The 17,000-nt window shown below is 42.3% G+C and overlaps 1 protein-coding gene across 1 annotated transcript in view; it reads right to left on the bottom strand.

Moving 5' to 3' along the window:
* Positions 1 to 17,000, bottom strand: part of GHR (growth hormone receptor) — a 207,707-nt gene that overhangs the window by 99,972 nt on the left and 90,735 nt on the right. Inside the window, exon 2 of the mRNA XM_077816261.1 lies at positions 7,821 to 7,901. Coding sequence (XP_077672387.1) covers positions 7,821 to 7,901 — 81 coding nt within the window. The remainder of the gene's footprint in view (positions 1 to 7,820; positions 7,902 to 17,000) is intronic.

Raw genomic sequence — 17,000 nt, 5'->3', positions numbered from 1 at the left:
CCGAAGTACCAAGAGCTGAAAGGTAGCTCAAGCAAATATACATTAATTATACATTTTGGCTGGGAGTTTGTCAGCTATGATGGGTCCATTCTGTGCAACTGCACACTGTAAAAACGGTTGCCAGTCTAGTGCATGCTGTATAGTGGAATGCCTTTTAAGAATGACTACACCAACACTACAAAAAACATTCCGTACCACACATCCATAATAGGGAAAGGGAAAGTGTACACCTTTCAATGCACATTCACGGCATGCACTGGAACTACTTTGTTGGAAATACGGAATCGTATGTTGTGAATTACTACTATACAAATATCATAATCATACAATGCCCATTAACATGCCCTCAGAACACAAAGTTGGTACAGTAAATTATAGCTTTTTCTTTATTTATGAAAAAAGGCCCCAAGACAATAGATTTCAGAGTTTTGATCATTATTAAAGCTCTCAAAGAGAAGCTCAGTTCTAGATTTTAACGTTTTCCATGTGCCTAGGAATTGCAGGGTCGCCTATGTGAACAATGGTTGGTTGATTTCCATGTACTATACGGGTGGGATTTTCCAAAGTGCTCAGCAATGGCCTAACTCTGCTTCCATTACATGCAATGCAGTTAGACCAGTGTTGAGCACTTTGGAAAATCCCATCCTTTGTGGTCTAATCCTGCAGATCTCCTAAAACACAGGAGCAGGGTCATGTATTTTATTTTATTTTTTTAACAAGTAGGCCCCAATGAAGAGGCTGGATCCAAATATCCAAAGGCCCCCAGACTTTGGGGTGTGTGTGTGTGGTGGGGCGGGGGGGTTGGTAAAGACTACAGATCTATATGTGGACGTATTCAAATATGGTTTTGTTTTGCTTTTATTAATCATGAATGACTTTTTACACATGTTCAGGCTGAAAAATTAATATTACAAGGCAGCATAGCTGGAGTTATTACTGGATCAAAGTTTATTCTAGAATCTAAACAAAACAGGATGTGCCTGGCCTCTTTTCCACTGGGAAAAGATTGGTTTTGGAACCGCTCGAGCTGATGTGTTTGTTCCACTAGCTGGGACTGGTTCCCAGTCCTCTCTTCCTTTCCCTTATCTGAGGCAGGGTGGCTTATTCAACAGCCTGCCATAGTTCAGTAGAAGTGAGCAGACAAAATCATTCTTGCCTTGTAAAAGCAGTTTGCAACCTGTGACTGCTGCAGTTTAAAATTACAGTTTATTTTTTAGTAAATGTCTTTTGATGTTGCCAAGTACCTTAAAATATTTTGTTTTCATTATAAGTACTTAATACAAAGTTATTTTTAATTTATATTTCTAAAATATAGACCAAATTATATGTATATTAAAGCTTACTGTCTTACTAGAGCCACAATTATTATCACACAATAAAAAATATAGTGAGGCAAGTGACCTGTTAGTAAATCATCACAGCCTCTTGCTCATTTGCCTCATTAGCTACAAATAAAGCTACAGAGTAAAATTTTCAAGAGCTCCTAAGTCCCATTTTCTAAAGTGATCTCAGGACGGGTTTTTAAAGGTAGGTAGGTGCCTCACTACCTTTAAAAAGCTGGCTCCAAAGCACCTAGGAGCCTAAATCCCATTTACTTTAAATCACACTTAGTGCCCAGATCCCCAAACATTTAGGTGCCTAGCTCCCACTGAAGACAATGGGAGTTAGGTACCTATCCTAGGCCTAGGCTCCTGTGTGTCTTAGTTTTGAAAATGGGACCTAGGCACCTTTGAAAATTTTATCCATGGTGCCTCTACACTTGTTAGTAACTGAAACCTTGCTGTCCCACTACTATGACCCTTCTCTCCGCCATCCACCCCTCTTTATGTTCTATGCCCCCAATCACAGTGTGTCTTTATGACATCAGTTTTATAGGGCAGGCTCCTTTATTTAATGTTTGCACAGCAACTACCACTTTATATATTTTTGCATAAGGAAGATTGTATTTTGAGACACCCCAAACCATTCTCACTTGTGATTTTTCAATTTGAATTCAGGTCTCTCTGTGCCATTGATGGAGTAAGCACGTGAGGCAGGCTACTAACGGTAGCATAAGAAGTTTACAAGCCAGGCTTCTCACACTGAAAGGGGAGCTGGATAAACTGCACAGAGGCTCTGATCCAGCACCCACTGTAGTCAATGGAAAGGCTTCAATGAGAGGTGGACCAAGACCAGACAATGAATGGTTGGACCACGGTACAAGATCTGATCGTGAATGCCTTGCAGTTCCTCAGTAGGGGAGCCAACTTTCTAATTGCAGAAAACCAAACACCCTTGCCCCGCCCCTACTCCACCCACTCCATCCCCCCTCTAGGGTTGCCAGGTGTCTGGTTTTCTACTGGAACACCCAGCCGAAAAGGAACCATGGCAGCTCTGGCATTAAAAGTCTGGATGACAGCACAGCAGAGCTGGCAGAATCCCTGCCCGGCTCTGTGCGGCTCCTGGGAAGCGGCCAGTATATCCGGCTCTTAGATAGAGCGGTGGCCAGGGAGGCTCCGTGTGTGGCCTCCGCCTGCAGCCGCCACCCTGAGTGCCAGCTCCGCAGCTCCCACTGTGAATTAATTTTAGGCTCCCTCACACATGGAACATGCCTTAATTGCCTACTCTGGTTCTGCTTCCCCCACCCTCTGTTTATTTGTCTCTAGATTGTAAAATCCTCAGCACAGGGACTATCCTTCTTGAGTACCTGGAATGTGCCTAGCAAGTAGTAGGCATTACAGTACATATGAAATTAATTATTATGGTCTGTAGGTACAAAATCTCTCAGTTCACATGTTGCACCAATCCTGTGAGGTGGTGTGCCCCTGAAGCTCCTACTGACTTCAACAAGAGATAATGGTGCTTGCTATCTTATACCCCTTTTCCAGGACCACACATGAGTGAAGAGTCCGAGCCAGAGTCAAGCTGGGAGCCAGGGTTCAAGCCCTATTGCTTTGTGGTGTAGATGCAGCCCTCCTGGACTCGTGCACTGGGAGTCCACCAAAAGTATCCCACAATCCCATGGGCCAACTTTCTTTGTCCTCTGGTCAAGTTTGGTGAACAGTTAAGATTTCCCACACTGCATCACAAAGGCTAGAGCAGCCACATTTTGGGGGGGCTCTAGGAAGTCTGGATATGGATGGTTGAACTCGGGCCTGCATAAAGCAATGTAGACGTTGGGATGCAGGGTTCAATAATTCCTATGCCGGGGTTACACATGAGTGTAGTTGGTCAAGCCCTAGGTTAACAAACCCAGGGTCTGCTAACTCAATTTCTGCTAGCCCTGGGCTTCCATTGCAGTATAGACATACGCCTAGAAACAAGCTCTCATGGTCCCAAGACGTGGGCAGACCCCTCCTTGCACCTGTGTGGAGCCCCACTGACTTCATGGGGCTGGGCCTAAGGGTCCACCCCTTTGGAGCAGATTGCAGGATCAGGGGGGGAATGGGTGCAATTCATTTACACAACATCTTGCTATCTCAATAAATGTTTGTTGGTTTTTAACAATCTCACCCACAAAAAGGCACCCGCTCACATTCACACACACTTCCTTGTCTTGCAGTTTATGTTCCTCAGGCACTTTTGTATTTTGATAGCTTTATATTCTGAACACATTGTAACAGGATGTCATCATTTTGCAATGAATGACAACATATTTCAGACATTATACTTTACCATCACCTTTTGGCTGACACCTACAGATCAGCAGCAGTAGAATAGCAGAGTACAGTATCCTTCTGTTTGTTTTGCTTGTCATTCTGCCCAGCTCTACTGTAATTCAGAAGTGCTGGCATATATTTGACAAGTGAAATGCATCCCTGGGAAGAAAGCCTGCCCAAGCTCTATGCATCACGTAAGCCCATTCTACCCGTCAAAACAGGACTTAAATTCTACTTATGTTGTGTGTATTTGATTACTTTAAGATGGCAAAGAGATGGACATTTTTACAAAAAGAAATGCATTTGCTCCTTAAGTGCTTTAATTCACAAAGCAGATTGAGGGAAGAATCTGTTTGATCAGCACATTCCACAATCTAAAATGAGCCCGTCTGATTTAGAATGCAGCACACAGATTTGCAGAAAAACTCTTAATGCAGCTAGTCCACATCTCAACTGCCAGAAGAGCACAGAACCTTTTACATCCATAAACCAAGAGAGGGAGACATCAATCTGTTCCTGCACCCACTGTGTCTAAATGAGTGAGTTTTATGGCATTTCAAATGGCCACTTAATTACTCCATTGTGAAATCTAGACAATGGGGCCGGGGGATGGGGGAGGGAAGGGAAGTAAAATCTGGGACATTTTAACTTTTATTGTACAGTTCGGCCTTTAGAAAGGAATTACCAATACTCATTACATTGCTTAATAGTCCACCAATAAAAAAAAAAAAAAAAAATCACAAACTTAGGGTTTTGCCCAGACCAAGAAGCAGCTTGGAGATTTTGCTCCTGTTACAACATGCAGCTGTACTAAGTGGCACTCAGAGGGACACAGGTTTTAGGACATTGTTTTATCCACCAAATTGCTTGTCACAAAGAGCCTTTTCTTTTGACTGTATCAAATGATGGAGCAGCACATAAGAAAAGAAACAAAGTGGTTCCAGTCCATTTTGAGTAGCAAAATAAACTCATCAGTGACTATCAGACTGACCTACGTTTCTTACATATGCACATTCATTTTCAAAGGATGTCTTGGGTAAGCAGACTCAATGGACTGTAGAAGTTTGATCCATGCAAACAGAAAATGGGGGAAAGCCCAGGAAATAACTTGCATCATCACTGAATGCTAAAAAATTAAATAGTTTTCAACAGCACCTGCATTCTTTGGTAACAGATGCTATAGAAGGGTGAAATTTACTCTGTGCAAGAGGCCAGCCCACAGGCTAGGCACCACTTCAAGCCTTCATAACAGGTTTTAATAGAGACTTGTGCTGGCTCTCTACAAATAAGTGAATTTCACTTTAAAGTTGATAAGATACAGAACAGAAAAAAAAACCCTCGATGTTATGCCTCCACCTTCATTATTTTACTAACTTCTGTAGTATATACTGGCCATCGGGAAGTTTAGACTTGAAATTAGACGAAGGTTTCTAACCATCAGAGGAGTGAAATTCTGGAACAGCCTTCCAAGGAAAGCAGTGGGGGGCAAAAGACCTATCTGGCTTCAAGATTAAACTCGGTAAATTTATGGAGGAGATGGTATGATGGGATAACATGATGTTGGCAATTAATTGATCTTTAACTATTCATGGTAAATAGCCCAATGGTCTGTGATGGGATGTTAGATGGGGTGGAATCTGAGTTACTACAGAGAATTCTTTCCTGGGTATCTGGCTGGTGAATCTTGCCCACATGCTCAGGGTTCAGCTGATCGCCCTATTTGGGGTCAGGAAGGAATTTTCCTCCAGGGCAGATTGGAAGAGCACCTGGGGGTTTTTCACCTTCCTCTGTAGCATGGGACACAGGTCACTTGCTGGAGGATTCTCTGCACCTTGAAGTCTTTAAACCATCATTTGAGGACTTCAATAGCTCAGACGCAGGTGAGAGGTTTATCACCGGAATGGGTGGGTGAGATTCTGTGGCCTGCGTCATGCAGGAGGTCAGACTAGATGATCATAATGGTCCCTTCTGACCTTAGTATCTATGAGTCTATATCTATAGCCATTATCTATAGTAATGCTTTAAATTACAAAAGAAGTTTTTCCTGCACACTACATTGATCACCCCTCCACCATTGGAGACAGTATCACTGCTGCCTTCATTGCTGGCTGGCCTCAGACAACCACATGTAAAGAATGCAGAACAGAGCAACCATACCTGAACAAAACGAGCAATGGAACTCCAAGCAGGATTAAAATCAACCAACCCCACGCGAAAGAAACGTGAAAGCTTCCTGACCAGCAAGTGTCAGAAATATGCTCAGGAGAATTTTATAGTAGATCTACATGGCAGTAGGGTAATTATATTATCTTTGATTGTTACTGATCAGCTCAAATAAAAGTAAGGAATTACATGTTTTCCCATCCAAAAAACTTTAGTTCTTGTCTTAAGTCAAAAGCTTTACGGAAATGAACCATCTGAAAACTGATCTCTTTTGACATTTTCGGGCTAGAAGGTCGGGGGCATTTCCTTAAGGAGCTGCCTGTCTTGCAGCTGTTCTTTAGCTCTGTCTCTGGAGGTCTGTTACAAATAGGCTTGGCAGAATTTTATTTTTTTAATACATTTGACAGCTAATGTTTGTTTTGAGTATTTTTCTATTTTTATCCATTTAAATGTTCACAGCTGTGGGAAGTTACGGGGGGTTTCAGACAATGGGGGGAGGAAGACAGTAATTACTGAATGACCGTAGACATTGAGATTTTAAAAGTTAAAGCTTTAACCTAACCATTAACACAAAATAAAGCGTCAGTAGCACGTCAAAATATACAAAGGAAACAGTCTTAACTCTACGAAGTGCTCAAGCAGCATTTCTTACTTTGCCTATTTGTAAATTTCTATTATTGATGGAAATATTTTGCCATCAATTTGAGTGTGTTTGATGAAATAGACGTTTACCAACAAAAATCTAATCCTGCCATGCCTAGTTATAGAGTGGCAGGCACCTGTTAATCTTAAGTGAGCAAATATTTAGCTATCATAGATGACAGTCTACTGATCTGTCCAAAGGCACCAACAAGGCAGAACAGACATGGTAAAGCATGAACCCAGAGACAAACTGTATAGGTCTGATGCAAGATAAAACTCCCATGGAAGTCAAAGGGAATTTTTCATTCTGAAGGAGTATGGGATCAGACCCCAAAGGGCTTAATCTGTGGGGTCTTCATATTACCTCTGGATAGCACAAAAGCAGTGGGTTGTGAGAAGCAGCGGAGAAAACTCAGCAGGAGGGGTTACTCTTCTTTCCTCCCCACCTCCTGCCCCCTTAACCGCTAGCGTGCAACTTGGCACAGATCTGTATATGTATAGGCAGTGGGATGGGTAGAGGAAGAATTGTGGGAGGCCAGAGGTATGGTCAGTGGATCTGTGAACTGAGTTGTTCCATTGGACCTAAAACCCCATATAGAGGGGGAGGGTCATATCCAGTGTTCCTCCTCATAGCCTATATTAAGGTCTACAGCCTGACTCGATGAGTGGTCTGGCCAGTTGATGTTAACAACAACAGTCCTGTATCCTCTTTCAGACCCTTTTAACTGATTTTACTCCATTCTCAGTAATTTCCCCTACTGGAATTTCTTCTATGGCTTGCTCATATAGTGCCGGCTTTAGACTTGAGATCTGCATCATGAAAATGTTTCCTCCTTACTTCTAGCCATTTTAACACTAAGTGCATCAAGAAATTAAAAGAGCTCTTTTTGAAAAATGTATAATTCTTTTACAATCTCTGTACCAGAGACGTACTTTCAGCACAGGGTGGGATTTCAAGAATCAGGATAAAGACTAAAAGAGCTCTGCTCTGATCTCAGACAAGTGGAGATTATTAAATCATTAAATCTTAAATCAGCAACCGAACATATCCCCAGGAAGCTTCAGTTAGTTTCCCAATTTGAGTTGCAAGCAGCACAATTTGCTTTAGACGGATTTGTAATTTTCTCTTTGGTGTGTAGATATCAAACATAAACATTGATCCCACTTCCATCTCATCCAGTGCCGTGCACTGTTGGCTGCATGCTAAATTCACCACTCCTTTTGTGCTGTAACACTTTGTCTTAAACTTTCTATGGCTTTAAAGATAACAGCTACATCTTCTTTTTCAGAAAATCTGCAGTGCACACACTTTGCAGAGACCAAGGAACACAGACATCACCAACAATGGCCAAAAGATGTTTAAACTCAGTAACTCACCCTCGCTTGTAGAAAGAGAATCATTTGCATGAACCAGTGCCAGAATAAGCAACAGCTGCTGAAGATCCATACCTCTGGGTTCTGCAATCACAAAAGAGACAGTACAATCAGATTCTTTATGAACTCATCTCATTACATTTAATTGCAGTTTAATGTATCATGTAGTTTATTTAATTTCTGAATGGAGTTAAAGCGTTTATGTTTAAAAAGTTTATGACGGAAGCATGTTAGAATACATTTTATTGCCTCAAAGTCCTACATTATATTACTCTCTCTGACAGACAGTAAATACTACTTCCAGAGGACTGCTTGTTTAATAAATACTGAGGGCAATGAGGGATTTTCTGGCCTTGGCCTATATTCCAGGAATTCTCCTTCATCACATTTTCCCCACACAGCCTTTTGAGAATGAAATGAAAGCATTATCTTGTATTCACTTTGAAAATAAGAGCTGTTAGTAATGCATTTTTAAAGGGAAAAATATTTTATTTCATTTGCAGTAGTTCACATCTCTCAAAAGTTCTGTTGGTTTCTCTCCTTTACCTTAGTGGACTTCCAGTGCTATGTTGCCTACCACATTGGTAGCATCACCAGAAAAAAAAAGTACAGATAAATTGAAGAGGGTTCAAAGAAGAGCCAGGGAAGTGATTAGAGGATTAGAAAACAAAGCTTATAGCAGTGGTTCTCAACCTGTGGCCCGATCAGCACAGAGCTGTGGCCCATGTGACATCCTCAGGGCCATAGAGCAGTGAGGCCAAGAACAAGTGAGAAAAATACAATCTGTGGGTCTTGCTGCCCTTACAGGGAACATACTGTTGAAGCACTCATGAGGCAGAATGGATGGAGAGGAGACACTGCACTTGCTAACAAATTCATGAGCAACCAGCTCAGACTGAGACTGCTTAAGCTTTGGGTAATATTTAATTCACACTGAGCATGCTCAGAGGCTCGCAGGTATTAACTGGTGACTTGAATATGTAACTTCAAACACTTGTCCTTACAAGGAATGAGACCACCACAAAGCCCTACTAGCAACTGAGCCATTGAGGTAGTATTGGATGCGGTCCACATAGCACATTGTGGGTCACATATGCGGTCCACTATGGTAAATATATTGAGAACCACTGGCTTAATAGTGATAAACTGATTAGATTGGGCTTCTTAAGTGTAACAAAGAGAAGGTTCAGGGCTGACTTGGTTACAGTCTATAAGTACCCACAAAGGGAACAAATATTTGAAAATGGGCTCCTCAGTTTAGCAAAGAAAGGTGTAACACGATTCAATGGCGGCAAATTGAAACTAGACAAATTCAAACTGGAAAGAAAGTGTATATTTTTAACCGTGAGAGCAATTAACTCCATTCGAACAATTTACCAAGGACCGTGGTGAATTCTCCATCACTGGCAATTTTTAAATCAATATTGGATGTTTTTCTAAAAGATCTGCTCTAGGAATTATTTGCAGAAGTTCTATGGCCTGTGTTACACAGGAGGTCAGGTTAGATCAGTGGTTCCAAAACTTTAACAGCTCGTGAACCTCTTTCACTAAATTGTGAAATCTCGTGAACCCCCTCCTAAAAATGAATATTTCCAGGGATTTAAGTTTAAATTTCCTCAGTGTGATGGATGTGCTTGTTTTGCTCTGCATAGCTCTTGGAAGTCTGGAACCACTGGAGAAAGATAAAGTCTCAGGTCTGGTTTGGCATAGAGTCTGTTTCTGTATTTGGTTTTCAGATGTGCATATGAGGAAAACACTTTCTCGCATAAGTATGTTGTTGAAAATGGTAACAAAACTGCAGCAGCTTTTTCTTCCAGAAGAGGGTACTCGTTTCTTAAACTCAGCCAAAAGTTGATCAATAACAGATTTCTGAAACTCCTTTTCAATTCGTAATCACAGGAGATCTCAATCAATTTCTCTTTTTCCTCAGTGTTCAATATCTGTGTTGAGAAAGTGGTATCATCAAAAGGGTTGCAAATCCAGTCATTATCACTTAACATAGCTGGAAAGTATTCCCTGAAAGTTGTGCAAAGTCCTTTTAGGTGTGCAGTTATATTGGTTTTAGTGCACTGATCCAACTGAAGGTTATGTTCTGCCAGGAAGTCATGAAGAGTACTGAAACACTCAGTTTGATTATTTTCGAAACAACTTTCCCAGAACTGCAACTTCTTTATCATGGATTCAGCTCGCTCTTGCACATTGAAAACTGTTATATTGAGGCCTTGAAAAGATAAATTTAGGTCATTAATTCTTGAGACAATATCTGCTAAATAAGCTAGACTCTGGAGCCAGACATTATTTTCCATATAGCTGGCAAGGTGGAAAGGGTGGCTATTGGGAAAAAAACCTAGGATTTCCATTCTAAGCTCAAACAAGCACTCAAAGATTTTGCCCCGTGAGAGCCATCTAACTTCAGTATGGGTCAACAGACAATTGTGTATACTACCCATTTCTTCACAAAGTACATGAAATATTCTGGAATTTGTAGGCCGTGATTTTATGAAATTCACCATTTTCACTGCATTGTCCAGCACTTTCTTCAGTCCCTCAGGCATGCGTTTTGTTGCAAGGGCTTGTCTATGGATACTGCAGTGAGTCCAAGAGACTTTTGATGCAACCTTTTTTGTTCGAGCTACAAATCCAGTATACTTCCCCGTCATTCATGTGGCCCCATCAGTGTAAATGCCTAGGCAACGAAACCAATCTATTTCCTTTTCTTGAAAATATTCATTAGTCAGATTGAAGATATCTTCTCCAGTTGTACGTTCTTCCAATGGTCAACAAAACAACAAGTCTTCAACCATAGCTTCATTCACATAACGTACAAACCATAGCAAAATGGGCTAGATTAGCTACATCAGTTGATTCATCCAACTGTATAGCATAATATGGACTAGTTTTCACTCTATGTACAATCGTGGTCTCTACATTATTTGACAGGTCATTAATTCTTCATGAAAATGTATTATTGGACAAAGGTACCATGTCAATCCTTTTTGCAGCCTTTTCTCCGAGCATGCAATGAACTATGTCTTTTATACATGGATCAATCAAGCTCTCTGCTATGGTATGGGCTTCTGATGCTTTTGCTACTCGGTAGCTCACGTGGTATGACACTTCAAGTGCATTTTCATTATCAGTACTTGCTTTGAATATAAATCTGGTAATGTCACTTTTCCTCTCAGCTAATTTTCGCTTGAAAATAATCAACAGGGTTGTCGAGTTGTGCAGGATGCCTAGTTTCTAAATGGCGCCAAAGTAGAAAAGGTTTGAGGCTGCCGTTTGCTAGAACATCACCACAAATCACACACAGTGGTGATCTATTCTTGATCACCAATGCATGTAAAGCCATATTTTATATAATCATCACCATATTTTCTTTTCTTTGTAAGTGAGTTTCCAGGATCATCATGATCATTAGACTTAGATTTTCCATAGTGTGGACTTGAGGAAACACTAGCTGATCCTTGCGTTTTTACACTTTCCTTTTTCAGCCACTTATCCGTTGAACTTGTGTACAAAAGTTCTAATAAAAATAACAGAGAGAGACTGCCAACAACCAACAAACTAGAAAATGAGAAGATTCACTCACGTCTCACTGAAGCAAAACAGCTCTCCAGAGAGAATGACAGTTACTGAGGCACCTTAACACTGTCACACTGGTTACAAACAGCTTTTCTTCTGCTATGAGGTCTGTCTCTATGAGTGTGCCCTGTGAGGGACAAATTAGCTTGGACCACGCCCCACGTACAGCATGGCCCCTGCTCATTCTGCCCTCGATGCCAACTTCCCCTGTCTGACAAGGACGGGGTCCGAGCTGCCACCTGTGCGCCTCAGGTCTCAGCTGCCGCCCTACCCACCACAGGGCTCAGAATACTGGCCCCGTGCTGGGGTCTGGGCTGCCGCCCCAACTGCCTGGCCCTGCTCTCCCTGGGGCTCAAGCTGCCAGCCCTGTGTGGAGCGCTGGGGTTCGGGCTGCCAGCTCCCCCGCTGACAGGGGCAGGGCTTGGGTTGCCAGCCCCAACTGCCGAGCACCGCTCATCCTGGGGCTTGGGCTGTCTGCCCTGCAACCGGGTCCCACCTGCTGCCTCCAATGCCCGGGGTCCTCTGGCAGCCGTGAATGAAATTTTTTTGGCAAAGCCCCTGTAACGTTCTGCGAATCCCAGTTTGGGAACAAGTGGGCGAGATGATCACAATGGTCCCTTCTAGCATTAGAATCTATGCATAACAATACCAAATAAAATAGAGAAGAAGGCTAGTCCTGCAGTTATGGTGCCAATATGGGACTTGGGAGACCTGAGTTCAATTCGCTGCTCTGCCACAGAGTTCTTCTGTGATCTCAAGCAAGTTATTTATGGTCTCTGCGCCTCAGTTCTCTGTAAGATGGCGATAATAGCACTGCCCAACGTCAGAGGTGGTATGAAGATAAAAGCATTAAGAGTTGTGACGTGCTCAGATACTACGGTGATGGGGCCATACAAATATGTAAGATAGATACCCTGTGTTTTTAGGGATATTACTAAAGACTTTCTTAAATAAGGGGTACAACTCCCAAACAAATGCCAAGGCTGATCTAATACTCCAGGGCCAGCACCGTGTCCTATGGTATGGGACTCCGGAGAACAAACTGTGCACCCCAGCTCAGTGGACTACTGGAGACATTCATTATGGAGTCACATTAGCAGCTTCATCATTAGGGCTGTTTTGTGATCTGAATTTAAAACAGGATGGCAGTCCCTCTATTGCACACTTGAATGTTTGAATTTAGTAGACAAGGTGGGTGAGAATATTTTTTATTGGATCAACTTCTGTTGGTGAGAAAGACACACTTTTGCGCTTACAGAGCTCTACTTCAGGTTCCTACCAACTTGTTCTCTTATGCATGCCTGCAGCCTGCATGTGTCTCAGAGGTGTCTCAGAGGGAAGGTATGATGGGAGACGATCCTCCTTGAAGGAGCTGTGATATCCAATAGCAACCCAAGGTCCTTTACTAAAAGGAGTTCTAGTTCTGAAGGCAACAGGGACTGAGCGTCTCACTGGCGTCCACAGCGCACACCTGCAGCTCCGAAGAGGACTTGGTAACTTCCCCCCCAGGAGAACTATCTGGAGGGTTGGAGAGAGGCCACAAACAGTGATATCTTGCCACACATCTGGCATTGACAGCTTGAGAATGATCTCAGAGGGGAAGGAAAGGAGAGATCTGTTCTAAGAGCTGAAGTAAAAACACACACACAAAAATAAACAAAAACAAAAAAAAAACATATTGCATGATGAAACTGTTCTTGGTAGACAAGATCATTCTCAGGAGAAACCATTTCTGTGAAATGCCAGCTGCCCTCTAATTAGACAGAGCCATTGCCTAGCAGAAATCCACAGAGGAATATTTAGAAGTGACAGCAGATTGCGATGCTGAGGGCTGTCTCGCAAATCGGTTTCCCACAAGGACAGCATTGTTCAGTGGCTGGAACACTAGTTTAGTAAGAGCTGCTTCCCCACCCCCAGCTTCAGAAAAACCGACCCTTTACATAGTCCAGTAATGGTTCCTTCCACCACATACCATTAAGCGTAGGAGAAGACAAATTCCACTGTGAAGGCTCCTATTGCCTAGCAGATCAAAAAAAGCAACAATTGCAATGCACAATATTTTGGGGAAAGCTGTGTGGTAGGCTGTATAAACTCTGCCCTGCAGTGGGTATGGGGGAAGAGGGTTAAAACCAGCAAGAAGGGTTACAATAGCTGACTGTCCTCACTATAGTGATTGCCAAGAACCCCCGCCACCAGGGAATGTTTATATGGGTCAGCTGGGGCTAATTGCTCCAACAGAGAAAGGGAACCAGGAGCTATAAAAAGGGAAAGAATTTCTCTTTCTGGGCCTTTCTATACCAGTGCTGGAGTGATGATAGCCACAAGGAGATTTAAACTTGACTTCTGCTAGTAGGGTGCTCACACTGTCAGTGTAGGCAGGGGTGACCCAGACTAGAAATCGGTACAGAAAACCATGCTAGAGACAAGAAACCTAGCACAGTTTTTAGTTTACAGCAAGGATTGTAACACTGTTCTGTACTGGCCAGATAAAACATCTCAACACCCTGTTAACAAGAATGTTATTCTAGAGTCAGACCTCTGAATCTGGAGAGTCCCTGGGACCTCGTAAGACAAAGGGAAAAGGACTTCAGAAAGCCATTTTGTCCTGAATATACTGACCTCTGGCTAGCACAAAAGCTTTTTGCCTTTGCTACCAGCAACAACTCTCCAACCTTGAAACATGAGGTCATTTCAACTACAGTCAGTCAGCTTCAGTGTAGTGAGCCTACCCTATTACATTCTTGGTTCCTGAAAATTTATATATAGCTTATTTGCCATAAGCTGAACAAAATTATTATTAAGAACATAGAACTGATTTGGGGAGGAAGGTTTAGTTTTCGCTGTGCTGCTGGCAATGATGGGCAAGGAGAAAGGCATAGAAAACGTACAAGTAAAAATAAACACATACAGATACCTCAATTACCAATTAATATGCTTGTAGGGGAAAAATACATGCAATATCAGGGGCTTTAAAGCACAGAACTATGCTGCATTTAAGACAGATGTAACATTTATTGGAGAAGGAGATTTATTACTGAGTTGAAATATATAGCCTTGCAGTGTTTTCCTGGAGAAAATATTCCTGTGTAATTCTTGCAGAGTATTTATACATTCCTCACAAATTACCTCATGGCAAGACTTGTGATAGCAAAGAAAGTCTCGTTTCTATTCTTGTATAATGAAATACAGATTCTGTCCAATGTACTTGGTGAAGGCATTTTGTCTGCTCACCCTTGTTCCACAGAATACCAACAAGAAAGAACAGTTCTCCAGCTAGAATGAGTTAACGCCCTTCAAATCTACACAAATTAAAATGGCCACAGACCCAAACCGTTGCATCATTCCCAACCAACACTGAAGTCTGGATTAACTAACCAACAATGCCTGAATGAATGGCTTTTTCAACAGTGTCTTTTTCAGTATTATGTACCCACTTGAATTAAAGGACAGAAATAACTGTTGAATTTGTATTAAAAAGCTACAGTACACATATTGCAAGTGATAATCCATTACACCGGGGTGGGCAAACTACAGCCTGCAGGCTGGATCCAGCCCCTCAGGGCTTTGGATCTGGCCCGTGCGATTTCCCCCCGTGGTGCCGCAAGCCCCGCGCCACTCTCAGAAGCGGCCGGCACCACATCCCTGGGAGCCCGGGGGGGGGGAGGGGGAAGAGGGGAGAGACAGAGGCTTCCGAGCCCCTCCTGTACCCCACCCCCCAACTCCCTGTCCTAAGCCCCCTGCCTGCACCTCACACCCCTCCTGCACCCCAACTCCCTGCTCTGAGCCCCCTGCTGCACCCTGCACCCCCAATCCTGACCTGAGCCCCTCCTGCACCCCAACCCCCTGATCTGAGCCCCCTCATGCACTCCGCACCCTTCCTGCACCCCAATGCCCTTCCCTGAGCCCCCTCATATGCCCCACAGCCCTCCTCTGCCCCAATCCCTTGCCCTGACCCCGTTTCTGGACACTGCACCCCCTCCCACACCCCAACCCCCGCCCTGCATACAATTTCCCCACCCAGATGGGGCCCTCGGCCCAAAAACTTTGCCCACCCCTGCATTACACTAAAGAATGAGAAATAATTCTGTGAAATAAGAAATTGTGCCTTGCAAACAAACAATCCAGTGTCATCAACCAGAAAAACTCAGAATGCAATACTGAGCAAGTCTCATAAAATACTGCAGTATTTTATATGTGGGTTAGCCCATATTTTGGGATTATCACAAAACACAACCTACCAGTAAACTGAACCATGAAATAAAGGCATCTTTCTTTCATTAATCAGACTTTTACATAATAAGGAAGAGATTCAAAAAAGAGTTAAAAGGAGCTCTGATAAAAGAGGTTCTCACCTATTACTAACAGCTTTAATTATTGAAACTGGAAAAAAAAATACATCCATGTATAAATTTCTGTTCAGATTAGATTTTGTATAACTTAACTCCCCACCCCAAGTTTTGGACCTAAACCAGTGGTTCTCAACATACACATACCTCTGGGAGTATGTAGGGGTCTTCCAGAGAGTACATTGACTCATCTAAATGTTTGCCTAGTTTTACAATAGGCTACATGAAAAGCACTAGAGAAGTCAGTACAAACTAAAATTTCACACAGACAGACTTGTTTATATTGCTCTATATACTATACGCTGAAATGTAAGTACAAAATTTATATTCCAATTTACTTAGAACTATATGGTAAAAGTGAGAAAGTAAGTGATTTTTCAGTAATAGCGTGCTGTGACATTTTTGTATTTTATGTCTGATTTTGTATGCAAGTAGTTTTTAAGTGAGGGGTACGCAAGATAAATCAGACTGCTGCCAGGGATACTGTAGTTTGGAAAGTTTGAGAGACACTGACCTTAACTACTCAAAAGCCTCACTTCAAGATCAAGCCCCAGAGACCTCAGCTAGTCCTAATTTAGCTGATAAAATATCACCATTCACATTATATGCCTTCAGTAATTTGACCAGGAGAAAAATCTCTCTTTTATGGATGGATACATCAAATACTTAATTTGATGTCCCCACTTCAACAGAAGACAGGGAGAAACAGGTCAACTGAGCAGCACCAAAGACTGATTGAAGGGTAGCAAGACAGGAGGCTTCTGCCTGCAGAAGAGTGCTAAATTGTAAGGATGGATGCAGGGACCTGTTCTGGGTATTCATTTGACACAGAAACAGAAAACTTTTTCCAAGCTCTATGTTTTTCCTTCTGTCATCCACTAACTGCCATGGTACTGTACACTTGACAGCAGAGCAGATGTATTCCACTTGAATGCACCTGGAACATTTAGCAGCTGCTTAGCTTTTTGTTTAAAATAACTCTTTATGACTAGGGCTGTCAACTGCAGTTAACTCACGTGATTAACTCAAAAAAATGCACTGCGATTCACTGCAGTTTTAATTGCACTGTTAAATAATAATAGAATATCAACTGAAACTTATGAAATATTTTTGGATGTTTTTCTACATACATGGATTTCAATTACAACGTAGAATACACAGTGTACAGTGCTCACTTTATATTATTTTTATTACAAATACATGCACTGTAAAAATGATAAACAAAAACAGTATTTTCAATTCCCGTCATACA

This window comes from Eretmochelys imbricata, chromosome 5 (genome assembly GCF_965152235.1).
Source record: "Eretmochelys imbricata isolate rEreImb1 chromosome 5, rEreImb1.hap1, whole genome shotgun sequence".
Taxonomy (NCBI): Eukaryota; Metazoa; Chordata; order Testudines; family Cheloniidae; genus Eretmochelys; species Eretmochelys imbricata.
This window is presented reverse-complemented; position numbering and strand designations above follow the sequence as displayed.